This window comes from Dromaius novaehollandiae, chromosome 1 (assembly GCF_036370855.1).
Source record: "Dromaius novaehollandiae isolate bDroNov1 chromosome 1, bDroNov1.hap1, whole genome shotgun sequence".
Lineage (NCBI taxonomy): Eukaryota > Metazoa > Chordata > Aves > Casuariiformes > Dromaiidae > Dromaius > Dromaius novaehollandiae.
In genome coordinates this window covers 77,229,910-77,257,389 of record NC_088098.1, presented here as the reverse complement: position 1 = coordinate 77,257,389, position 27,480 = coordinate 77,229,910, and the positions used below count along the sequence as shown (strand labels likewise).

Here is a 27,480-nt window from a genome sequence, read left to right as displayed (position 1 = left end):
GTTGGCTCAGACAGGCTGCAGGGCTGCTGCAGCCTGGAGGAGGGCAGCTGCTTTGTCCCACCAGGTCTTCTCCACTGTCCTCGTCCTCGTCCTCCTCCGCGTGTCCTTCGTGCTGTGCGGCAGTTGCTCTGCCTGACTCATTGGTGCCGGAAACCCGTGCTGGGCAGGCAGAGACAAGCCCGATCCTGGTGAGCCTCTGCCACCGCCGGTGGCTCTTCTGGCAAAGACTGTGCAAGAGGGTGAAACAGTGACCTTATGGGTCACTGGTGACATCAGAAAGCCCTTGTGATGTCACGTGTGGCTTGGTGCCCGCCCCGAGGAGGGGTCTGGTGGGCGGAAGAGAGCTGCACTCTGGAGGGGCAGGGCCTCCAATGGGCTGAGGGTGGCTTTCCCGGGAGCGGTGTTTGTGGGCCTTTTTGCTCACCAGAGAGCAAGGCTGCTCCTACGCCGGGGGAAGCGCTCCCGGCTTCACCGCACAGCTCGTGGGCTCCAGTGCCAGCCCCCTCCCCGTCCTGGGGATCTCTAGCCGGGTGGCTCCCAGGGTGTCCCTGCCTGTCCCGTAGGCACCGCGGAGCCCCAGGCTGGGCACAGTGCTCCCGGCACGGCCTCACGAGTGCCGAGCAGCAGGCATAGCTCACTTCCCTCGACATGCTTGACATGCTCTTTTGCCTTGCGAAATTTTGAAAATTATATATCTCTGCTATTTTGGCCTCTCAGTGTTTTTTATCTTATGGAATTGCCCCTCCATTTGTTAATTCTTAAAGATATCTGTTCATTTTTTTTTAAACAGAGTTTTTGTTAAGAAGTTCTTTTCATTCGTTTTCCTTTGCATTGTGTTTTCACTTTGACTTTAGATGCCAAATATCCTACTCTTATGGTTTTCAAGTTCCTTTCTTGAGTTCACAGACCATACTTTGTGTGGCTCTCCTAATATATTCTGCCACGAAGGTAGAAAAGGAATGATTAAGTGAAAAATCCTCACATTTTTTTTAGAGATGAAACAGTGCTTTTCTACACCAGTCTGTGGTTGCAGCACTGAAATTTCTGATTTAATGACAAATGAGCTACTGTGCGTATGCAAAGAAGGATAAGGTATGTTGTGTAGAGACTTTTTTGGGACTTCAGATCAAATCATAATATGTTTCTTAAGGGCTAAAGGGTTGAGATACAGAGCTGTGTTAACAGAAGTATATTTCATTTTTGCTATATGAATGGCCTGAACCTGGATGGGATCAGTGCTGGTGTAGCTGGTATTGTCCTGATAGTTTCTTCAGTAATTTTCACTGGGTGTTATGGGTAAGTCATCTGACTTCTACCAGTATAGCTTTATCCTACTATTTCAAATTTATTTTGCATCTCTATGACTAAGGCTCAAATAAATATATTCCAGATTGCAACCAACATTCCTCCAGTTTTGCAGGCACAGAAACTTTGTGGTAGTACACTTAAGTTTCATATTATTTTAGCAGTTTTTAATCATAGCCTATATTTGTGCTATCTCTTAATATGTATTATAATTACATTCATACATATAAATTATAATTACATTATAAGTAAGCCATTAAAGCCTATTGAAGTGCACAAGGAAACAATTTTTTCAAAAACATATTTGGCACACTTCCGTATTCATCAGAATGTCCTGTTAAAGTGTGAGAATGAAGAGCAGAAAATGTTGTATGGAGCAGTTATATAACCAGTTAACAGATACCATTCTTCTGCCTTCATCTAAAGGAATTAATTCCTTGGCAGTGATTAGGAACTTGGATAATCCATGTTAAAGGTCAGTCTTAATAGCATGGATCAGGATGGCTAAATACTCAACAAAGAAATGCAGTATTTATTCAGGGACAGTCATGCACATCAAGTTCTATCTACTATTCAAGCAACTCAGTTACTAATGGGGCTCAAATCTGCTCAAATCTGTCTGTGGATAATAGTGACAGAGTTGGTGGCTGAGTCATTCCAGCGCCATATGAATGGAAGCAGGATTTTTTTATACTTCCAAATCCAGTTTCAGGCTTGAACAGAGTCAGCTGTTGTCTGTCTGGCAGCTGAGGAACAACCGTCTTTATTTGACTGTGTTAGCACTTAGATGCAGTTGGCTTGCGGTGTGGACCAAGCATAGCCATTTATGTGAATGGCATTGTCTTCAGTGTTTGTTATTCTCTGTTCAGTATTCCTGATGACACTGAAACATTCTCAAAATCTGAAATATTCCTGTAAAAGGAAGGAGAAAGCTGAAGGGCCCTTACCTGTGTTTCCATAGTACTCCTCTTCCACAGTTTTGCCTGGTTCTAGTTATGGTTTAAATGTGCTGCATAAAGAATATTGCTTAAGTTTACCCTCCATCTGAGACAGACATGCATTTTGGATGTTTCTGTACACATATAATTCTTTGCAAATGCTAAATAAAGACTTTCTGCAGATTGCTATATGGCAGATGAGTTTTGTATGTCACACTGGCTGTGCAGCAGTATAGCAAGTTCAGCTGGAAGCAGCTAACTGGAGGGAAACTTGGGATGAATTTATTGTTAGCATCAATTTGAGTGGCAGTGCCCTGAACAGCTGTAGGCTTTGAAACTGGAATTATTGCAGAGGGCCTTCTGGGTGCAAGGGACCCCTCTGTGATCCTGGAAAGATTTGAATTCTGGATTTTAGTATAGTCTGTCAAAACACTTCATGTATCAGCTTCTGAAGTATCTAGGGCCAGCCAATATTGGAGCAGTGACTCTTGGGTGAAAAAAGATTTTGTTTTGAGGGCAATTGCTACATTCTTTTCAGAAACATCTCAAGCTGAGACATTGCATTCAAATGTGAATTTTACTTTTCAGAAGTTTCTTTTGGCTAGCAGGTTTCAGAGTGAAAATGGGCATGCAATCTGTTTAGCATTAGAAACTCTAAATGTAGTGCAGGTGCTAGAAAACATTCCCAGCTTGAGAGAAATGAAAACCTTGCTTCAAAGCTAATGTCAGGGCCCTGAAGGCACTAATAGGCCTTAACTGTCCTAAACAGCCTCACCTGGAGTCTCCATCTACACACCTGCTGCCCATTGCCCTATTTAATCTCAGGCTGTGATGCCTACTTTTTTTCTGGGCTATGCTGTAGTGTGCTTGCAGTTTATTTTTGTATTCATTTCTGTCTTCTGTAGTGCTAGGTTATTGATGTGACTTCCTTGCTGGTCCCTGGACCTGTGCTGTAGGTAGCTTTGTTTGTAGTCCTGCCCTAGTCCTTGTCTCTTGGACAGACCTTGGACCTGTGTTATAGTCTTGTTCCTGACTGGGTTTCCTCAATGACCGATGTACCTGCCTTGCTGCCTCAGCTTGTGTGATGAACGCTGAATGGTTGAAGGATCGAGTTACCCTCACTACCTCAGTGCTCCTCAGGTACTGCAGCACTGTGAAGTTTGGTACCTACCTGTGCTGTTGCCAACCTGGGCTCCTGGTTGCCCTCCCTTGTGGGGAGAGCAGCCCTGCTCTCGTTACTCTCTGACAGGTAATTGCTTTGTTACAAAGCATAAAATATTGGTTATAGTAACAACTCTAGTAAATTACAGGTTTTTACTAGTATCAAGTGATTCCCCTTTGGAATTCAAAACTTGCACATTTTTGTGTGGGTTACTAAAAGAACTTGATGCTAATGGATATTGTATGTAAATAATTAGTCAATGTGATTATCCTGGGCTTGAAGTAGTGAATTTGGTCTGAAGAGCATGCTTCGCTTCTTATATCTGTTGCTTGTATTCTAGGCTTATTGTTCTTGTGCATGATGCTAGGATGCAAAGAACTAAGTCTTTTCTTGTGCTCCCTAGCAAACGTTTGTCATTAGCATTCGTTGTTGTGATGGTTTGTAGAGCTAATGCAGCAGAGCTCCTCAGCATGAGCCACTGTGTTCTCGGGAACTTTGCAGATGAGTCTGTCTTTCTCTCTCCTATTCACTGCAGCTAGAAATGTGCAAAGGGGACTTGGTTCAATGATGATTGAAGAGAACTCTGTAATTGGGAGAATCAAATATAGTGGGGGTTTAATCTACTTTATCGGGAGTAAAACATACTTTCTCTTTTTTTAGAAATTCTGAAGTAGTATTCTAGGACAGGCATGATCAAAGTCCTTCCTATATCATCATCATCAGGTTTTTTGCAAGATTTGCGTAATGTCGTTGGTATTGAGTTTCATTTTTATAAAGAAACATTTGTAGCAGACTTTGAAGATCATCTGAACATAAGATTATGGAGTAATATGATTAATTACATTAGTAAATAGAAAGACTATGGGATGCTGGGACTTGACGGTGTTGCATGGAGTTTAGAAGTGATAGGCTCTTTCTTTTCCCATAGATGATAATTCTCAGTGTACAGATTCTGGGTGATGCTGTGTTCTAGCTCTGTTCCGAAACACATGACATGAAGGACAGCCATTATCAAATTGATTGAGCTCTGAAGCAGTCTTGCCAATACTACAGAAAAATTCAGCAGTGAGGGTTTCTTGTTTTGATTGGTTTGTTTTTTGATTGAGGTGCTTTTTGAGACATACAAAGCAGAGTATTTGGGCTCTCTGGCTGTATCTTATATTAGTTGTCTTTTTGTTGTTTCCATTAAGGATCCTGAAACCAGCTGACTATGGCAATGTTGCAGTCAGTTTCTCTCAGAACAGGTCAAACTTCAATACTCATGTAGGAAGAAAACAAAACTTTGTTATGCCTGGATTAATTAACACAAAGTAAAATTGGCCCTTAGGAGGCCTGTGCTGAAATGTAACGTCTTTATAAAAGTACAGAACATTTTTTTTAATAACATATTAGTGTAAGCAGCTTAAATACTAGGATCAGAAACATTCAGGTTGGAAAGGACCTCAGGAACTCTGTAGTCTAACTTGCTGCTCAAAATAGGGTCAACACTGAATTTGTACCAGGTTGCTCAGAGCTCTGTTCAAGTAGGGTCTTGAAAACCTCCAAGGTTGGAGGTTTTTGCAGCCTCTCTAGACAACCTTTTCAGGGCTTATTATCTTCAGATTGATTTCTTCCCTTCCCTGCCCTGATATCTGGTTGGGACTTCCTGGTTTCAATTCATGAACATTGTCCCATCTGCTGTGCACCTCAGTATGGAGCCTGGCTCCACCTTTTCAGTAACATCCTTGTAGCTACTCGGAGGTTGGTGTCAGGTCCTCCCAAAGCTGGTCCTCCTTCCAGGTTGAACAAGTCCAGTTCCCTCAGCTTCTCCTTGTAGCTCAGGTGCTTCAAAACCTCACCTCTGCTGAACTTGCTCTAGCTTATCAACATATTTGTTGCACTTGTGGGAGGAAAAACTGCATGCATAATTTCAGATGTACTCTAATGAAGTGGAATAATCATTTTTCCCTTGCTTTTCTGTTGATACAGCTCAGGATGCTGTCATCCTTCAACTCTGCCAACAAAACTGCTGGCTCCTGTTCAGCCCGCTACACCAGGCCCCCTAGGCCCTTTTCAGAGCCACTAAACAGTCAGTACCTAGCCTGATGCATGGGTTTAATCTACCCCATATGCAGGGCTTGACATTAGTTCATGTTGAATTTTGAGATTCCTGTTGGTTTGTTCTTCTGGCCTGTTTGGGGACCTTTAAATAGCAGCTTTCCCCTCAGGTTTATTGACTGCACCTGTGGTTTGGCATCATTTATGGGCCTGATGAGGTATATTTCCTCTCCTCTTCTGGGACATTGACAAAAATACTAAAAAGGAGAAGTTCCAGGGTAGACTCCTATGGGACTCTGCTTGTCACTGGCCTCCAGGTTGGACATGGACTTTGCCCTTCTGACAAGCTCTTCATGTGACTTTAAAAAAACAAAAACAAAGAAAGAGAAAAACACACCACTAAAGCGTGCTAAGCGTTGTTGGTATACTTATATTTGCGTGCTGAAATCTCATGATTTTAGTAGTACAGCCACCAGGGCTGTTATTCTGTCATTTGCTCTGAAGTTTTGGAACTAGCCTTGGCAGTGGTGTTTATCTTATTTAGAAAGGTTTCCCTAGAGGATAGAAAAGTCTCCTTACATGCAGGGCTGTAAGGTTTTATTGCTGGTTTGGGGATTTTGGAGTTTAGATACAGACTCTTGACGTGGAAATAGAGGAAATGACAGCTGAAAGAGCTAGCACAAAAGAGGGAATGTTTCTGGTTGGTCAGGGGAAGAAATCTCAGTTTTTCTATTGTTTTCTGCATGACATTAAGAAATGGTGAAAATTGTAGTGCAAACATATCTGAAATCTGGCTTTCTGGTCTGTCCATCAGAGTTCTTCATAAAGCTTTTATATTCACCATTTGTTTAAATGTTTAGCATGTTACCAATGGTGCAGATGGGACTGAGATAGCATTCATTGTGGTAGCGGGTACGCTGCCAATCTTTGAGGAATCAATCATCCAGAATTCAGTTACACTATTCCCCCCCCCCCCAAAAAAAAAAAAGCTTATGACTTTTCAGTTTTGCTTTTGAAACTTTTTTTCAGAGGGGGAGAATGTAATAGATTTTAACACTTCTGGATATTTTTTTTTTAATGGTGATACTGGGAATATTGTGGTAGTAGCTGTTCATTCTGTATTTATGTATGTTTTGAATTTATGGAATGCAGTTAATAAAACAGTTATCACTAGAGTGACAATCAGCAACTTTAGTGAAATGTCCAAGTCTACTATAATTAACATTTTATCAAATCTGACAGCTTTCTGTGCAGTACATGTTATAGAGCTGTCGATGGCTTTACATGAAGCATTCACTATGATGAGCTTTTTTTTGAAATTATACTTGATAATGTGAGTTTTACCTATTGATTTAACAGCATTCAGCCTTTCTATAATTTTATTCCTTGTCTCTTAAGTCATTGAATGCAAAACTGACATTCAGAGAATCCTCTCTGCTTGAATAGGAAGAACAAACTGATTAAACACAAAGTACTTGTGATGAAAATTATTATATGAATGAGAGAAGTAACACTAGATTTAGACTTGCAGATCAACTGGAGAGGTCACTAAACTATTTTTTCTTCTTACAGATTTCTCTTGGTGCTGATTTGTTTAATATTCAGTGTACTGTCTACTATAGAACATTATTCTGAATATGCCACAGGGACCCTTTTCTGGATGGTAAGTGAACTTTTTTGTGAAAGACTCTAGTTGGTTTGATTAAATCCAAATTGCTTTATATGAACAAGGCAAGTATCTTAAAAGTCCTTATGCAAAGTATGCTACCAAGGAAATTTAAAATGTTACCTGCTTTCACATAAAGGAAGGTAATAGTTTAATAGGGATGCTTATTTTCCAGATATGTAAACTAAGACGATACTCAATAGACTAACAGTTTTTATAGACTTGCTTTTCATAAGGTATGAAACTCTATCCAGGAGCTTTTACAATGGGTGCATGGTGTTTATCAGTCTCATGCAAAGTGGAACAGGACATTCCATGGGCAGGAATGCATTTTTACAATATACCTTTTCTGTGTCTTATGGTGAAAATTGGCCAAGAATTATGCTTCAGAAGTATCTGAATCTCAGGGCAAGCAATTACTAGTAGACTAATCTATCTGTATGTAAGTCAGGACGGAAGAGCTCCTGTCATACTTCTGTGTATCAGAGGTTTGGTTTTGAAGTTGGTGCTTGTTAGGTCTTGCTGCTGTTAGTGACCTGCCAGTGTCTTGGATCCTTCTGGAGCATGCATTGTGTACTTGGTATTTTGCAAAAGGATAAAGTCATTCTGTTGCTTACTTGAGTTCCTTTTTCTTGCTGTTAAGATCTGAAGTAGTCATTTAAACAGATGTTGCACCAGAAAAATTTGCCCACTTGGAGTTAGATATAGGTTGCTTATTGATTTTTACAGTGGCCAGGGATCACTTTTTTGCTGGTCTTGAGTGGCTAATTTAAGGTTGAAGTGTACCTGAACCCTATTGGTACTCCTGAACTAAGTCTCTTAAAAATGTAAATTCATATCTAACAACCATCCATAAGCAACTGCAAAAAACTTATGAAGTTTTGAAGTGTTATTTTGAAGCAGGTGAGAAATTAGGATGAGTAATTTGCATGAGGACCCTAGAGAAAGTTCCTCCTCTGATTTGCCCATGGTCCCCCCTTTTCCCCAGAAGTTTAAGAATATGAATAAAGTAAATTTAAGAATATGAATAAAGTAAACTTGATAAAAATAGAGTAAACTATACAACAGTTGTTCACAACATCTGGTTTTCTAGCCATTCAAATCATCTGATCTTAAGTCATGCTAATCTCAGAAGTCTTATTTTATTTTTTATTTGCTAAGTGGTGGTTTCTATTGTGATGGATTTCGGTTTTCCAAAATGTGGTTTTGAGCTACTCATTTGTTTTCCTGTGGCTTAGCCTCCATTAGGATACATAGCCTTTGTGTGCAATTGACTAAGCCATTATTAGGTTCCTTGAGTTATTTTTGGGTTCTGATTACTGTTAATTCTGTAACAATTGTTGCCTGGCCCCTAGGCCATGTTCAGTGTCAAACAAAGTGCGATATTCTGTCTGTCACATGCAGGCTTCTTGGACTTCCTTCTCAGAGGAGGTAGAGTAATTATAGCTCAGTTTAACAACCACCAGAAATGGTGATACGGGCAAAGATTCAATGTTTAACTGCTTGTGCAGACGCATTATTGTAGAATAAAAAAATAACTAGATGAAGATATGTACTTTGCATCATGCCTGCATAAAATTGCCAGCTATTTTTAAACTGTCATCATCTACAAATGAATCATACATGGTCAGTGACACTGCTGAAACAATTTCTTGGCCATCTTCTGTTACAGCCTTACCATGTAGGGTGGTACTTCTGAGTTTATTTTCCCTCCCTGCAGTTTCCTTAGCTTCCTTCCTTAGCTTCCTTCCTAGAAATGGCCAGCACAAAAGTTACTGTATTGCTAGCTACTGCAGTTTCAGTTACCTAGAATGGATGTCTTAAACCCGTGTGTCTTAGTTTTTGTTCTGAAATAAATTCACCTAAGTTACAGCATCTGAAAGGCTGCTTTTGAAGCTGGACAAATTAGTTTTTTTCTTGTAGCTGTGAGGTTTCCTGCTTATCTAGTAGCTAACGATTAGATTCCTGTTCAGAGACCTTCTCTTTCTCACTTTTGCCTGTAGAAATTTAAAACTACATCTCCCAGTTTACCCAGGAAAGTGCTAACCTCACTGAACCACAGTACCGGGGATCATTGCTCTCTTACTTTATCACCTTTATACTTGGCATCATAAATGCCTATCTGGAAAACCAGGGAGCATGCATATCTATTGTCTTCTGTGCTGCTCTGATATCTTGAAATCGATGGAGAGCAGTGGAGACTGCCAGTATGGTAAGAAACAAAATTAGATCAAAGCATTGATTGGATCAAGTACATAATGAAATTGGCTGTTCTTTCCTGTTTTAAAGAAACTGAAAATTCTTTTCATGGCCCAGTTTGTGTGTCATTAGCCAGTAAATAGTGGTATGCTGTGCTTGTGTTTTCCTATTGGGGGGGAAAAATTGTTTTTCATTGAGTTAAATTAAGAGGTTGGGAAGGGTGACTTCAAAATTATAGTGCTGAAAGCTGATAAGATCTGTCAATGGGAATAGCATTTAAATGTCTGCATTTTCTCTAGAAGAGAGGGTGAGATGATATGACATGCAATTTTGGATAATCTGTGTCACTGGGAGAAATATGGTATGTTAGAAACAGAAGTAACTGCAGACATGTACTAAGCCACTAGTCAGTTTTAAAGACTGAATTTTTTTAATGTTCTTAGTACAACAGGGTGCTGTAAGATAATATCTTGTTGGGAATGAAACCTATCATCATCCAGACAAACTATGTGAATAAACCAGGGAGGATAACACCAAGGAGAATAACACCAAGGAGAATCAGGAAAGCATTCAAAAGCAGAGTGTTTGTAGTTTGAGTGGAAAAAAAGGGGCCTGAAAAAGCAATTGAAGGAGCTTAAAGTGTGTTTGTGGGGAGGGCAGGTGGCACCCACACAAAACCACACTTCTTCCAAGTGTCTGAAAATTCAAGTGAATTTTGGAGGAAAAAATGACTCTTTGGTCCTCCATTTGAATGGGGGCCAATCTGTCATCTTTGAGACACTAAAAATGGTGCTTAGCCACTGTTTCCAATACAGACTGATTGCATGGCTCCCCAGATGCTGCGAATTGTCTCATGGTCCTTACTTAGTCTTAAAGGGAACTTTTGTTCTTTGCATTTATACAGAAAAGGCATGCTGCAAATATCAATCAGATCAGCAATGTGGTAACATGAGGTTACTTCTCTGGTAGTAGGACTGGTGAAATTGCTCATCTTGAGCTTACAAATGCTGTCGGCTGAAGGAGTGTTTTTAAAGGAATTTTTTTCCCCCCCCTCATGCTACCAAATGTTATGCATATTCATGTCACTGCATTTAGGGTTTTTTTGCCAGCTGTCTTTGAGATGATTTAATTGCTTTATGATAAAAGAAAATTGTATGATCTTTAATTCCTGTGTATGTGTTTCTCTGTCCCCCCTGACTATTTAGCAAGTTGGAAAGTGAGGGAAGTGACAGTGGCACTGGCACAGTGAATCATGTTGATAAGCAGCAACAACATAAATGGTGAAGGTGTTTGTTTGTTTGTTTTCCAGGAAGGTCACGAGTTTAGTTTGGCCCTTTTAGCGTCCATGTACAGCAGATGCCTCTCCAAATTTTCCACCTCTTCAGTCTAAAAAGAGCTATCTGAAAGCCCTACAGGGCCAAGCTGTTTGGCAATTGTTTTCCTTAATGTCTATTTTGAGCTAGGCCTGTTGTGGTAATCTGGGATTCTTATTAGAAAGGACTGTGAATGAAAATGGGATATATAGGAGTGGCTTAGGAAGTGATTTTGATGTTTGTCCTACCAAAAATCAGGAAATGTTTAGTTTTTTAAAAGTATAAAGCCATAAATGAGAAAAGAAACAAAGTTAAACAAAAGTTCAGGGACTGTTTCATCATCTGACTCTCTCTGACTTGGGCTATACAATTTCTGATTAAAATTTGTTTCAGCTGGAGTATATGTTCTATGGAAATGACCGTTCTTGATTTAAAAGTTACTGTAGGCAGAAAACGGGTTGCAGTTCTGGATGAGTTATTCCAGCTGATAAATTTCTTACTGTTTTAAACGAAGTTTAGTCTGCCTATCTCAGCTTTACAGATTTTGAAGGAAAACATGTTTTCTTTGCTGTGTAGATTCCAACCTTACTCAGCATTGGTTAGATTTTTGCCTACTGTCTGTCATGATTTTGCTTTCATTTAACTTTTTTTGGATGTTTTCTCTATTATAGGCCTTTCTTATCAAAGAAGCTGGCCATGAAATGACTGGTTTCAAATAGTAAGCGTATATAAATGATGTAATTGTATGTATTTGTCCCTGATTTTTATGGCTCTGTATTGGATGCTGATACCAGTCAGGAATGGATGTATTTAATGAAATGTCATTTTTTGTTGTTTGTACTCAGAAAAGCATCACTTCAAAATTGTTAAGAATGGCTGTGAATACTTTTCAGTAAGTAGGTTGCTATGCCCAGCTTTTATGTATCTTATTTATCTGCAACTTTGTATAGCTAAATTATTGTATTAAATGTTTTGCTGCTTTTAGCAAGGAGTAGGCTTTCAACCATTGGTCTACACTAGTAATAATGCTTGAACTGCGATTTATCATAAACTTGACTGAAAACAGAGTTAAGCCAAGCAAAAAAGAATGGACCTGGTAGGACGTGTTGGACTGGTAGTAGAAAAAGCCTTCTCTTTGATGTAACTTGATAATTACTACTTGCTTCGTTTCTTTTATAGTTGGGCTCCAGAGTTAGTGATCTTTTTGTCTTGAATTTTCAAGATACTTGCAGAGAAAAAGCTTGGAATTTCAAATATTGGCTGGAAATGATTGTAGGAGTTCTAGATGGGGATATGCAGACACTTTATGGGATTTAGATTTTAGTCCTTTTTCATCATACTTTGCTTCAAATTGCATCATCCATGAATTCCTCCCATCTCCCTGAAAAAGCACTGTACAAACCCGCCTCACTGCCTGATGGTATCTGTATCTTATATTGATGCTTAAAGTCATGTTATGCTGTGTTGTGACATTCCGTAACACAATGTGAAATGGCACAATGTGATGCAATGTAACATGATGTGATGGGACATGTGGCAAAGTAGAAAGACGTAATGTGGTGCAATGGAGCAGAATGCTCCAATGCACAATATCCTTCTGTTTTTCCAGTAGCTGCACTATCCATATACACTTTGAAGTCCTACAAGCTGTAGGGAATTAGAAATCTAGAATCTAATTTAAAACTTGCAAGTGTCATGCACTTTGTAGTTTAGAACTCTCTATAGCAGTTTTAAGAATATTGCTGTGGCTATTTTCATAGAAGGATACATGTGTAAAAGTTCTGTTAGATTAGATGCTGAATGGCTCTCTTGAATGAGAAAGGGAACAGAAGGTGCTCTATGCTTCTGAGGACTTGATTTGAGTAAGACACCTGTGTTGGTAGGTAGAATAAGTAGATGTGCTAGCCCTCCTTAGCTATGCAATTTCAAGTCTCAGCTAAGTGGCTTCTGCTCTTGAGTCTTGCCACTTAGCCTACCAGGTTCTATTTATGTCTATAAAGCTTTGCTGTTACTCTTTCTCCAATACTGCTGACGTGATGGGATAGTGATAACCCAGACAGACCTGTCTTGAAGGAATTGAAGAAGTCATATCTGAGTGGCTGGAGCAGGTGTGGGTTCATTGTTTGTGGACTGATGGAATTTTCTCACCTATAATCTCCAATAATCAAATACAAGATCTCAGTCAAAGCCCTACTTACCTCTTTCATGATATCCCAGCTATGTTCTGCCTTCTTTTTCCAGTTCTTGTATTGATCTTCCCATGTTTGGAATAAGCTTTTTGTGGCTGTGTACTTTCTCCTTTGATTCATATTCCCTTTGTAAACCACTTGCATGAAATTTATGAATGTCATGGTGTCCTTAGAACTGGAACATCCTGATCATTCTTTCCCCTGCTTCCCCTTAACATAGGGGTCCAATTTTTGTTAAATCCAAAAACTTAGATATGTTCATTATTGCTGAAGGAGGAGAGGGGAAAGATGAACATGTGCCCACAGTGCAAAGAATCAGCACTCGTGGCTTGTAAACTTGCATATCTTGATTGTGCTGACTCGCGAGCTTTTTAGTTTGTTTTGTTTTTTCAAACGCTTATATGCTTACCTATTATGGGAAGGACATTCTGATTGTACAAAGCTCTGTTCAGGTTTAGAGTGCTTCTCTATTTTGGAATTGGTTATTATCAACAACCTAATGATAGCAGGACTTGAAGACCTCCTGCACAGTGAATAGGTCATATCAAGAGATATAGTAAAAAGACTAGACCTCTATGAGGAAAGTCTGCTATCAGAATGAGCACTAACGTCGGGCACAACTGTTCATGAAACTTGTGACTTTATACATGAATGTTAGCTTAGGTGCTATTGATGCTTCTGCAGGGCAATTCTACACTGCAGCTGCAAATTATGGGGATGAAGTGTAGACCAGTATTCCTGCCATGCCTTGCTCTGATGCCTTTGCCTCTTCTGGTATGCTATCTCTTCTTGTTCCCACCTTTTTTAAGCCAGATAGCACTTCATATTGGCATGTTTCTCCTGGAGGCCTGGGACAATCCACAACAATTCCTATCAGCTCCTGACCATCATTTAACCTGCGTTTTGCTAAGCCAGTTCTATGCTGCAAACAACCTTGTAAAAGAAGCATACATGTGTTTGGAAGACTGTAGGGTTTATGCCAAGCACTAAAATTTTAGATGAAAGAAAATGAGTAGTCACCAGTGATTCCATTTTGAGCCTTTTTCAGCTGAGGAATCGTAAGCCTGTGCATGGAGTTCCAGGAACATTTCAAGTATCTGTTAACTGCACTGGAAAGGTTGAATTGAGTTTTGGCAATGTGTTTGAGTGAAATCATGATATTCCATGGTGACTTAAGCAAGGTTTGCTTCTCTTTAAGAAAAGACTGAAGAGGTGTTCTTATTGTTATCTTGCCCTATCTGATGGGAAGGTAGAGAAAAGGATCAGACTCTTCTTGGAGGTGCATGGTCAAAAGCTAATGGCTGCAAGCTGCAATAAGGGAAGTTCAAATTAGATATCAGAGCAAAAGCACTTTCACTGTGAGGCCAGTCAGACACTGGAACAGGTGCCTAGAGAGTGGAACCCCCATCTATGGGGATGTTCAAAACTTGATTGGATGATGTCCTGAGCAACCCAATCTAAACTGTCCCTGCTTTGAGCTAGGCAATGGTCTCAAAGACCTCTGGAGGGACCTAGCTTACTGATTCTGTAACTTTGGAACAGCCTGTACAGCAAGTCAATCCATTAGATGTTCTAGATTTCTTGGAGGACCTGTTGAACAGTGAACTGACTCTGCATGAGGAAAGAATAGCCTCTAAATAAAGTAGATCCTTAATCCAGGAAGTGATAGCTGCCACTTCTTATACAGGCCATAATATCCTAGCATGGATATAAGAATATTGTGGGAGAAGATCTCAAATGTCTTAGTAAAGTTAAGTAAATCGCATTTACTGATTTCTACCACACAAATCTAGTCATTTTTTTCACAGAAGACAATTGGGTTGGTGAGGCATGATTTATCCTTGATAAATTAACTCTGACAATTCCTGTTTTCTGTTTTCATGTGCCCAGAAGCATTTTTCAAGAGGATCTGCTCCATGACTTTGCCAAGGATTAAAATGATGTGAACAAGCCTGTAGCTTCCTAGATTTTCATTTTGGCCTTTTTGAAGATGGCTCCAACATTTGCCTTCCTCCAGTTGCTGGGGACCTCCCATGCCCTCTGACTTTTCAAAGACAATTGAAAGCACCCTTGCAAATGACAGTAGCCAGGATCAACCACTGTGGTCCTATAGACTTGTATGGTTTGAGTTCTCTCAAGAAATCCGACTTGATGTTTGTCCACTGTCAGTCGTCCTCCTCTTCTTTTGAACCCTGTCTTTAAGAACGGAAACCTGGAAGACCTTGTTGATGAAGACTGAGACAAAGAAGACACTGAGAAACCTCAGTGTTATCTGTCTCTGCTGCCACTAAACCATCTGCCCCTTTGAGCGGAGTTCTGTGTTTTGCCAAGCTGATCTGATTCATTTACTTGTTTTTCTAAGTACCATGATGGGCTGTTCTTGCTAGCTTTCCTGAGCTTGTTTACCATTCACATTTGACTTCCATGAGAGGCACCTATCAGTTCCCTGAACAACTGGAAGTCTGTTCCCTCAAAATGTAGGGTCTGCACTCCCTTAGGATCTGGAGTGCCACTATTTCATAGTTGCCTCAGCTAAGGCACTGTCACCGATTATCACATCCCCAACCAGTATTTCCTTGTTAGTGAATAGCAGACCTAGCTGTGCTTCATTCCTGGTGACCCACTCAGTACTTTTATCTAAGTGTTATTCCTGAAAGCCTCCAGAAATCTCTTGGATTGTTGATATTTCACAATGTTGCCTTTCCAAATAGGTGCTAGGGGGATTAAAGTCCTCCGTAAGAGCTATGGTGTGATCCAGAAGCTTTGAGATGTTTAAAGATTGTTTTCTTATCCTGACCAGGTGGTCTGTAACAAACTTCCACCCTGGTGTCACCTGTAGTGGCTCTCCTCTGGTCCTGATTTGGTGCACTAGGTGCTGCAGAATCAGAACTTATCATTCTGCCAGAGATCATGGTAGTTCAGTGATTAAGACTGAACGTGTAGGAGTACTTACAGTTGAAGTTCGCATGGAAATTATTTTTCTTTAAAAAAAAAAAAAAAAGTGGGGGGCAGGAAAGATGCATGGGGAAATACTCTGCTTTTGGCAAACCTGGAGTATGTCCTTTTTTTGTCTTTAGGCTTCCTTCATTGTTTTACTTCCATTATGTCCCAAACTTTAATTTCCTCATATAGATAGTTATAATTTTATTCTACTATAAGATGATTCTATTGAAAAAAAAAAAATTATCGAGAAAGTTGCAAAAAAACCCATTTGTATAGGCACTGCTGCCAAGAAAGCAGGCTTTAATGTTTTTTTTAATGTTTTAGTAGTTTGTCACTTTTAATTTGTAAATGTTATCAAGCTTTCTAATGCCATACTCTTAAAAAAAATAAACTATAAACTGGATCAGGTGTAGTTCTTCCTGTGAGGGTTAATATGTTGAGTGCTTTAATTTTTGGAGGTCATATATTTTTTTACCAGAAGAGGTCACCGTAGTAATTTACAAGAGACAGATTTTTATTTTTATTGTAAATGATCTTGCAAAAAGATGGTTTCTTAACTCATGAGGGTAAGTGAATTAGAAAATATTAATTGTCCTGCTTTGAAAACAAGAAAAACCATTTTTTTTTACTGTACAAATGTGGGGGTTTTTTACATAGTAAGAATAATCTGATGCAAATAATCAATTCCTATGATATGTTATAAGTGTTATAAGTGAAGGGAATAATTTTTAGTTTTCATGTCTTAGTGTTAATTACTTTTTTAATTCAAGGTTATCAAGTGTGTTCTTGACTTTGAGAAAAACTACTTTCGCTATAAAGCATGCTGATGTGCCTAATACTGCAGTCACTACAGTTGGAATGAAGGAGGGACAGGAAATGTTATTTATCTTCTGGTGCATTCAAACTTACAGCGGACAGTGTAAATTTGAAATCACTGCGATGTTTACAGGCTAAGCAGTAACAGTAAAACTGTATAGGCACTGATATACTGGATGGGATAAAAACCCCAGTGAGTTGAGTGTTATATCTCTCATAGTGGTCAGTATTCAATGCAATAAAAAAAGATTTTTCTTACCTACTAAAAATAGTGGAGGGCTTCTGAGTCTTGGTGTGTGGTGGTGTAGGCTTTGTTGTTGGGTTTTTGGTGGGTGGGGAGGTTGCACTCACCAGGGGTTACTAGATTCCAGTTCTATTCCCTTTTTGGGTGTTTTCCTACTGTAGCTGTCTCTGGCTTATGGGATAAGACCTTCAAGGACATGTACTGTCCTAGAAACTTTCTCAGCAAAGCCACAAGATGGAATCAGGCTCAGTGTATCAGCTAGGATCACCTTCTGTGTTTCAGCTGGGCTGGATCCTGGAGTCCAGGGGTTTTTCTAGATGAGCTCAGCTTCTGTAGCAGCTCTTCCTTTGGGAGATGGGCTTTATGCATCCACTCTCCTCTGTTTTCCTTTGCTGGAAACAGCAACAGTATATCTTGCAAATGCACAAACCCCTGTGGTTCCCAGCAGAACACTAGTAGAGGTGCACAGTATGTTTAAAGACTATTTTTGGATTCCTAACATACCACCTCTATTGTAAGCCATATTGTACTGTCCTTTCTTGCTGCTCTATTGCTAGCAATACTCATGTAGTGACTACAGTTAGCAAGTAGCTTTCATTAATACCCCTCCATTTCCAAATCCTGCTGGAGCAAAGGCTCAGGTGTAAGATCAAGAGTTCCCAGATCAGCTGGTGCTTAAGCTTTTCAGGAGACAGGTTCTGTGCTGGGGAGTTGGGACTTAAGGGAAGATACCATGAAAGAGTTCTGGGTTGCAGGTGGTTCACATTGTTCCAGCTTTCCTGAAGCCACTGCTTGGTTTTGGTTTTATACAACAACTTGGAATTAGATGGCAACTCAGTTTTCCAAGTATGCATTTTGTAAAGAAGGCTTACCCATCCTATCTGTAGAGGAGGAGTTCAACTGTTCTTTTATGTTTTTGTCTCTGCTCTTGTCCCTCTCTCCCTTAAGCTATTCATTCATATCCTAAAATGCTGTGTTATTTTCAATCTGTCAGAGGAGTAGAAATAAGACTGGGCATGGCATGTACCCTTAATTTCTTCTTCTCTCTGATTAATTGTGAACTGCATGCGCTCTTACAGGTTTGAAGGCTTTCCCCAAACCCCATCAAAGGAATCAGCTTTAGAAAGTAAAAATGGTGGAATTCTTACCAATGTTTTGCTTTGGTGCTGATATATCAGGCTAGATTTGTCCTCTGACACACTGCATTAGCACTTATGGCCTGCTCCATGTTTGATTAATGCAGGTGAGATGTTGATTATTCAATACAACTTTTCAGCTGGTGCTCCTGCTGCCCTTACCAAGGCAAATCATTTCTGATATGTGATAATGGAATTCTTGTTTATGGCATGCAGAGTATGATTATATCCCATAATATTTAATGGGATTTTGTGGTATATTTGTGGTACATTTTGCTTGCATAGCAGTAGACATTAATGAAGTATCCAATCCCTTAAAGAACTGACAGGTAAATTAGCCTCAGGAGAAAAACGCACCATTTCTTTTATATTATGGGACAGTCCAATACTGTTAATGTAGAATATATATGAGTAAAAACAACCATTTGACTCCAAGCTTGCTTTATCTTTTCATTGCTGGCTTTCCTTTGTAAACCTGGGAGAGGAAAAAATTAAAGGAACATTCTTGTTTGCTTCTGAGCTTCATGTTGGTGTGTGAAGATTAGAAAATAGACCAGGGATATTGTATTTTAATATGAAATTTTATTAAAGTAGACCTGAAATAATTGTTTCATGCATGAAAATGTTAAAAACTGGGAGTGCAGAAGTCTTTCAACACAGTTCCTAAAATTAAGTTCTGTCTTAAGTGAGCTGCTGAGTTGCCACATTTTTTTTCTGAAATGACACATAACTATCCAGCCATTCAATGTGAATTATGATACAACCATTCTCACAGCTTATGTTATCTTGTAGACTGCCCTAATGCAGCACATAACATGTTGTATTGGCTGACTGCTGTGTACTTTTCAACTGTCTAAATAGAAATCATTGTGAAATAAGTATAGCTAAGAATGAATAACAAAGTCAACTTGTGATGCCTTTAGTCATATTTTACTCATTTCTTACTCTAGCTCTATAAAGTTTCCCCCCCCCTACAGTGTTTTTCAAGATGTGGCCCAAGAGACTTGGGAAATATTTTTTATATAGGAGTGAGAGTAAGGTGAAGAGGTACTCATAGGATTTTTCCAAATCTGATGCACTCCCAAATCAAAAGGTTAAGAAACATGTATGTGATTATTTACCATTCCAAAGTGGATATTCACTTTGGATAGGTTCCATTACAACAGTAAAGCAAAACCTTCCCTCCCTACTGGAGGTGGTCTCTTCAGCACGGGCTTCATGACATGCTGATGAGCAACTTGGTTTCTGTAGAATAGTGGTGGATCTAGAGAGAAATAAACATCTTCAACACTGAGATGTTGAATCTCCTTGATTCATTGTTTGATTACTTGTTTGCCTAAATATTATTTTTCTAGATTAAGCAATTCTGGAAAGTCCTGTTCAAAAATAGTGAAGAATACAGTTAACTTTTGCAGAAAAAAATTTCTACCTTTTTTTTTTTTTTTTTAAAAAAAAGGTTCCTCTGACTCTACCCATCTCCATTGAATTGTAGTTGTCACAGGTAATTTGAGCAGTGTAACATGTGCTTCCCTCATCAGTATACAACTTCATCCTCTATAGAAGTAGCAAACTTTGATAAATTGAAAGACAAAGATATTCCTTATATGAAGTCAGTAAATTCAGCATATGCATCAGGTGTGCACATAAACGTTTTTTTAAGAAATGTTGAACAAATCCATTTATATACAAACAACAGACTTTCAAACATTAAATGCATTGTTTTTGTTTGAGAAAAGCCTGAATAAACTGATGCTATAAGACACTCAGCAAAGTTGCATCTTGTCCATGCATAGGATATTCTTTTTCATACACAATATTCATCAACTTTATAAGAGCAAGCATGATACTAGGAAATAAGTATTTTTCAATATCATAGGTTTTCACAGCCTTTGAGTAGCTATTGAGGTAATCAGATTGCTAAATTGACATTTTCACCTCTAAGGACTGAAAAAACTGTGAAGACAGGTTATCAGATTAAATTCTGGACATAAGCACATGTGTGCAAACATTTGAACTATTAAACCTTTATGCCTGCTTCTGAGGCTTCATTGTTTTGAGCTGACATTCCTTGATTGAATCTTCATGAGCACACACTATTCATTTAGCCATCCCACTTCCTCCTTTTACCCAAGCACCTAAATATTCCAATAAAAAAAGTGAAGAGAGCCTTGTGTGTGCTCTCCACCTAAAACACAGCTGCAGCTGAGAAAATACTCGTCTTTTTCATGTGTGCACTTTAATCATTTCAGCCGAACTCCTTCTCTTCTCCTGCGTCCCCCATGCAGTTACCCATAACCGTGCTGGAACATATTGTGAATTGCAGGTGATACGTTTCACTTTCATGCTTTCATATATACAATGTTCATTTTATATGTTAATGTGAGCATTTTTCTGTTTGGTCATCAGTAATGCATGTAAAAGTTGACAGCCTTTCCACAAAAGCCGCTTCTTTGAAAATATATTATTGAACTAGATAGTGATGGAAGTTATTTGCATGTGTATTTCCCTTTAAGCTTATTTTGTTCTTCATCTTTTTTATAAAACTGATAAAATGGAGTTAAGAGCAGCATAAACATAATTATGTATGTTTTTGATTTATTTTGTGTGACAAAAAAAGACTTATGCAATGGCCAGACTGTACTTAAGAAAAAAAAAAAATACAAAGATGCAACAGGCTTAAGGGCTTCCTTTCACCTGAATGGTCAAAGAATATTATGGGGGGGAGGGGAGGGGTTGTTTTTGTGGGCTTTTTTGTTTTTGTTTTCTTACTTTCCCTCCAGGGGAAGCTGCACACTCAAAGCTGAGTGCTAGGTAGAGCGAGCAGTCAAGCTCTGCTCTTAGCTATACTTTGATTAAGCCTCATTTTGCTTTTATTTTATAGAGATAAAGGTTTGTTCCTACTGATCATTTTTGGTTCTGACTTCATTAGAGTTCATCCCTGGCTTTCTGTTGATGCCAAATGGCTTTTTAGCTTTATGGAATCCACCAAGACTCTTCGGTTGTATGTCTCTTCCTTCAGCACTTTCAGCAGAAGAGGAAAAGTACTGCTGGGAGCCTGAAGAAAAGCTTTGCAGGGTCTTCAAGTATATCCCAGTTTGAAAAGAAAGAGATCTGGAAAACTTTGGGAAGCCAGAGAAAGATCTGAAACTTACAGATGGATGTCAACAGGGTTGAAGCGGAGCATATTTGGCATACTCTTTAATATCCAGTTTTGTTTCAGGTTCATGTTTCATGATGTCCCTAACAACTCCTCAGCAGCTTTTGTTGCCACTTCAGTAAGAAGTATTCTTTCTAACTTGCCAGAAGGTTGCTGGTGGCTGTAGTTTTTTTTCTTTAGTAGAAGAAAAATGAAATGCAATAAACTTAAGATGCTGGAGTGAGAGTGTGTAGGAGAAGGAAAAGGATACAGGTTTTTTAAATGTTAAGATGAACTTAGGTAAACTTTTGATCAATCTCAACAGCCCTGGAAATGGATGTTTTCTATCTTTTAATAGAAGTATATGCAACAGCAATACAGGCTTTCATAATCTTGCTTTTTGGGGATGATGGGGGGGGGGGGGGGACCACCTATGGAGCTGTGATGTTTGTCCAGTTCCCATGTTCTTTTGGTCTTTGGTCTGTCTGAGACTGCCAACAAATGTGTTAATTGCTGTGGTTTTGGTAACGTGGACATCTGTCCAGTACAAAATGAACTGAGATTCATAACTTTAAATTTATGGAAGAGGTTCCTCCTCCTTTCTGCTTCCTGACAACAATTTATTTTGCCTTTGGGTAGACTGTACAACCTTACTGACTTCAGCAGGGTTTCCTGTATTGTAATCGAGATGGGTTCTTGTTGGTAGCTAAAATAAAATCATAGGTTGTGCAATTTACCTTGAGAATAAAATACACTGAGGCCGGAATATAATTTTAATTTCAGTTTTTAAAAGTGCCTTCAGAGGGTCATCAAGGAATTTACTAACTCTAGGAAGTCTCTTGCTTTCTCAGTACTTATCTTGTTGCTTCCCTTCTGCAGAATTTTTCACCTAACTGACCCAGCAATTCTAATGTGCTATTTCTATGGAAATAATTTTTCAACTGATGTTAGTGTTGTCTGTTAGGTGGGACACTGAATAAGCTGCCACTGAGTAGGGGAAGCATGCTTTTGATGCAGTTGGATGGCAATTCTGTTTCCATATGAATTGCTATGGAAATCTTTCCTTTTTCAAAACATGTTACCACTATTGTCAACAAAATCACACGAGCTATGCTTCCTAATTATGTTTCTTCCTCCAAGAATCTAAGCAAATGTATTTCTGAGGGTGAGCTCAGTAGAGACATCCATTATAGTTTGCAGGTGAGGACATGGAATGGTTTGATTTACAAATGTTCTTCCAGTTCAAGGTCTGGCACTATCTTTCTGCCTAACTACAGAGAGAAGTGGTCACCACTTTAGTATGTTGCAAAGCTTTAGTGCTATTACTCCAGTATGATGTTCTGCTTCCTTTGATGGAAATAAATGATCCTTAATAAGAGATATAAACAAATTTCACTGAGGAGCAACACTAGAAATCTGCTAAAAATATGAGTAACTTAGAGAGTTTTGCCAGATCTCTGAAATGCAAGAATTGTTTTACTTTGAAGATTGTGCTTGAATTGTGTTTGGAACCCTGGATGTTGTGCTAGAGTAAACTTTTGTTTGGTTTTCAGACAGCACAAACTTGGAAGAGGTATTACGTGTAGCAGCTCTAGATATATAGTTAAAGTTCTGGTGAATATAAGTTTCAATAAACTGGGAGCTAATTTGTTGTGTATACTGTGCTTCTGCCTTCAAACTGTGCTATAAAGTTTCTTAGCTTTCTGCTAATCCATGTTTTTAGTGAGACTGAAAGTACCATGAGAACAGAGGAAAGATTGTGCATATTTCCTTGCTTCTCATTCCAGGCAAAACAGGGAGGTGGAATTGAATACAGAAATGTTAACTTTGTTAAAAATCAAAATTGGGGTGAGGGTTTGTGTATTTAGAGTGGTGGGTTTTTTAATTATTTATTTTTATTTTTTAACCGAACTGTTTTTTAGCTTTGAAATGTTTTGGTCTCTTTTCACCCCGTCATAGCATCAGTTCTAAAGACATGCTGTTATTTTTTCTGTGAAAATTGTGATTTAAGTGTTCTCTCTCTGGGTGCTTTAGAAATCCCCAGGTGCAGAACACAAGTGTGTTTAAGTTAAAATACAAATATTTTCCAAAGCTTTCATTTATATAGTAGGTGTTTGGTGACTCTGAGTTACTGGATACAGTTTGGGTTGGAACAAATCCTAGAGGCTGTATTTTTGGTTGTGCTAGCATATTGCAATGGCAAAGGAAAAGAAGGAAGGAAGGAAGGAGCAAAGATCTCAGCAAATCTGTCCATGTTGCAGTCCTCAACTGATCCGGTTTCTTTAGAAGAAGTATCTCCAAAGTGTATGGATTCCTGGTTACGTACTATTGATGCAGAATGCAACAGCACTGCAGAGGGGAGCAATATTAAAATATAGATTGCTGATTTATTTTGATTTGCTGCATGTTCTTGCACATGCAAAAGTTGACATTACACTTTGGTTTTTATATTTATAAATTGTTTTATGATATTGAAATGCTTCATATACTTGCTAGTTTTAGGAATGAATACGCTTCTAGCCACCATTCTTTTTTATATTTTTAAGGTCAGTAAATAAGCAAAGGAAGAGGAGTATTATCTTTCCCTGTAACATGCTGATAGAAGGGAACTTAAACCTTGCTTTTATTTGTGCAAAATCACATTCGGGATCAGGTTATATCTCCCTTTGATATACTGGCCAGCATATGCATATAAAATGTGAACGGATTAGGCACAATTCTTCTTATTGAAGGTGCTTTTTGTCTCCACAAGCTTATTTATATTTGTTGCAGGAATAAAATTAGGCATGCAAATTTGTCCATCTTAAAAACAAACAAACAACAAAAAAACACAAAACAAACAAACAAAAAAACCAGCTTGATAATTTCTTCTTTTAATCCTGACAGGAAATAGTTCTGGTCGTGTTTTTTGGTGCTGAATATCTGGTCCGATTGTGGTCTGCAGGTTGCAGAAGTAAATATGTTGGCTTCCAGGGAAGGATACGTTTTGCCAGAAAGCCGATATCAATTATTGGTAAGATTTAAACTTTCTTTTCTACTCTATTATCATTCACTTCAAATAGAGATGTCATCTGCTGCAGAGAATATACTCCAAGCCTGAGCTATGTCCATCACTCAAGCATTTATGTTTTGTCACCTTATGCAATTATTCCTTCTCTTTGGATTGTCAGAACTAAACATTTAAAATATGGCTGAGAGACACAGGAAGGCCCTCAACTTTACGTGATATGACAAGCAAGGATCATGTGATAGAGACTTTTATTGGTCACATAGATGAGCCAGGAGCTCTCTGGGAGGCCAAACCTCTTGCCTTGTCTCCTGGTGTAGCAATTTGGAATTCATGAGGTTTTGGTGTTTTGAAAAAAGATAAGATGGGCCAAGTGAGAGGTGAAAAAGCAATAAAAAGTGTTTTATAATTTTCCCATGAAAAGCATGTTTGAGCCCACAAAATGAGAATCTTTGTGTGTATCTGGCAAACTGAGCATCCATTCATGGTGGACTGTCTGGTATTTGTCTTTGGAACTCCAACTGTGATCTGCTTATGATTCTGACCACAAGGATGTCTTACCCAGAGGTAGGATAGTCTTTGTTTTTTGAAATGTGTTCATCTTCCATAGTGACTGCTCTACAGGATAGTCGCACGCAGTATAAAGACAAAGTAGGCTTCCCTGCTGCCCCACATCTCAAACTTGCACTGAATAGCTTGTAGAGTTGCCATCCCCTCATGATGCTGTAGTACTGTGATCTGGTTAGTAAGTGCTGATCTCAGCTGGGCGCTGTTACGACCGTATAAAAAATGAGTAGTGGTAACACTATAGTCTATGAAAGACCTGGGTGAAATTGCCCTCTCATCCACCTCTGAATGGGCACTAGCTCAGGAGAGAAAAATTGACTTATGTAAACCTTGTCTGAGGAGCAGAGAGAATGAGTGTCACCTTCCACCTTTCGCTGTGGAGAGGGGAGGTAATACCAGCTGTATACTTACTGTTCCTGTGCACACCTCAGATGTTTTTAGGGACAGAGTTCCCTGCTGGCTTGGTGTTCTGATCTCTTTCATAAGACAATTTCCAAAATCTCTGTTTGATTTGAATAGTGGAAGATGCAAAAGCTGGTTGGAGAGTGTGTGGGATCCGGAAGGGGAAGATGTGAAGATCAACAGAGATTTAAATTTGCTGCACTCTGTTTTTCCTTTGTTTTGCAAACTCCTTTGGAAAAGAAGGGCCAATCTTCTTCTGTGTGAACACATCATTTGTACATTTACAGGTTACTGTTGGTTCTGCAGTACTGATTCAGTATTATATCTATTACTGAAATAATTTCTCTCTTATTAAGCGTTAATGGTCTTGCATTCTTATTTGTAATTGATACTTAATAGTGACATTGTCATCAAAGAATATAAGAAAGGCAAAATTTGTAAAGTGAAGTAATCTTTATTAAATCTATTTGTGTAATTGGAAAAAACTAACAAGACTGGACACAGAGCCCATCCTTAAGTCTGATGTAGACACAGCAAATGGAAAAGCTAAGTATAAATTGGGAAGCGTATGGAAATAAGCAAAGTGCAAGTTGCACTAAGTAATACTAAAGTTACTCAGTTTTAGATGGTTTGAGGAAGAATGGTGGGTAGCATCTCTGGAACAGCAGAGAGGTTAGGAGGACAGTTGACTAATAGCTCCTGGGGAATAATGAGGGATTAATGTAAGGTGAGGTTTGGGCAAAATTGTAGTAGACCGTAAAATTGATGTTTCTATTTTGAGTTGATGACTTATATTCTGGTAGAGTTGTGAATTTTATGTTACTCAAACTTCACTTAACTGGATTTTAAATGGCAGAAAGTGGGAGAGGTCAAAAAGGTAGAGAATGACCTGTTGTTTCCTTAACCACCTGTAACTTCATGAATCTTGATGTGAAAGTTTAGGAAACAAACTGTTCTATTATCCACTATAGACATCCAGATGTATAATATGGAGAGATACTGTACTCAGTCTTGGGTTATCGAGAAAGAAGTGTTTTATTACATACAAACAAATTTTCACTTGTTCCTGGAGCTTACCTAGTTTCAAGATCTAGTCATGAAGCCTAGATAGGTAACTCTTTCTTCGTCCTAAACATCATCTTGACTTATATTTGAACTAAGAAATGTTTTTAGGTAAGTATATTAGAGTACACAGGTACAGGAGAATATGAAACTGAAAATATTAGACTGAATTCGCACCGTTTTTGTGCATCTAGTGCAGTAAATGCTGCTGTTTTTATGGTCTTTGGAGAGGATAAACTGCATTCCAAAAGTCAGATTTTTATCAGTTTGGATGCAATATTTTTGTTAGGAAAGTTAAGAATGACTACATCTGGTTGTGCATCCAAAGCTACCAGTACTGGTTTTACATTTAAGATTCCCCTAAGAATAAAATACTTTTAAAGTGAAGATTTGTTTTTATATATCAGATGCAGGTGGAAGTGTCTACACTAATCCAAATAGCTAAAGTTCAGAAATATTTTTGCCATGAGTGATAGAATCATACTGACTCATATTGATTGTCATTTTTTCAATTAATGAGAATAAAATACAAACACTAGAGAAAGAAATCCAAAAGATAGGTGAGAACAGAATGTAAAAAATAAGGTATTAATTTTATCTTTGCATTAATATGAAAGTTCCATAAGATATGTCCATCTTTATTTTAAAATTAGGAAAGTATCATTGAAATACTTTTAATATAAAAGAGTTCTCTTATCGCTTTTTTTGTCCACAATAAAATTGGGATTATGTCTTAAAGCTTGCTTGGGCAGCAATTTTGAACTTCTTTAATTTCTCCTGTTCTATTTCATTTTTTCCTCTCTGATTATGAATGAAAATGAGTTTGATGTTTATTAGCAGGAAGGGGTTCTGTAGCCAAGGCTGCTAATAACTTTTGTTTTCTAGATTTACTTAATGTTCTTGAATTCTATGACAGTTAAAGTAGTATGATAACATGCAACTTCTAGAACAGGGGAAGGAAAAAGTTAAGATAGGAGGAGATGCTATTTCTTGAATGGTCCTTTAAATAAAACTTAAAGGCAAAATGATGCAACTTCTCTATCTCATAAATCAACACTTTCAATTTGTTAATTTTCTAAAGCTAACCTAATTATTCTTCTGTTTGAAGACAGGTGATAGAATTGTCTTTTCTTGCTACCTAAAATTAAAGAACTTGTCAGAAGACGGGTTGAATTCATTACCAACACACAGAGAACCCTGTGACAAATAACTTTCAATGTTCCTTCATTCCTAGTTTGACAGAGTGAGCGCATCTAAAGACTGTGGTGCTCCTGTACCATGGTGACAGGAGTAATAGTGATATATCTTTGCTAAATATTATTTTAACGCTTCAGTTGCTTACTACTTCAGCAGGTTTA

At 38.5% G+C, this 27,480-nt stretch overlaps 1 protein-coding gene across 1 annotated transcript in view; it reads left to right on the top strand.

Moving 5' to 3' along the window:
• Window positions 1–27,480, top strand: part of LOC112984511 (potassium voltage-gated channel subfamily KQT member 1-like) — a 498,975-nt gene that overhangs the window by 23,646 nt on the left and 447,849 nt on the right. Inside the window, exons 2-3 of the mRNA XM_064517311.1 lie at window positions 7,015–7,105; window positions 23,971–24,097. Coding sequence (XP_064373381.1) covers window positions 7,015–7,105; window positions 23,971–24,097 — 218 coding nt within the window. The remainder of the gene's footprint in view (window positions 1–7,014; window positions 7,106–23,970; window positions 24,098–27,480) is intronic.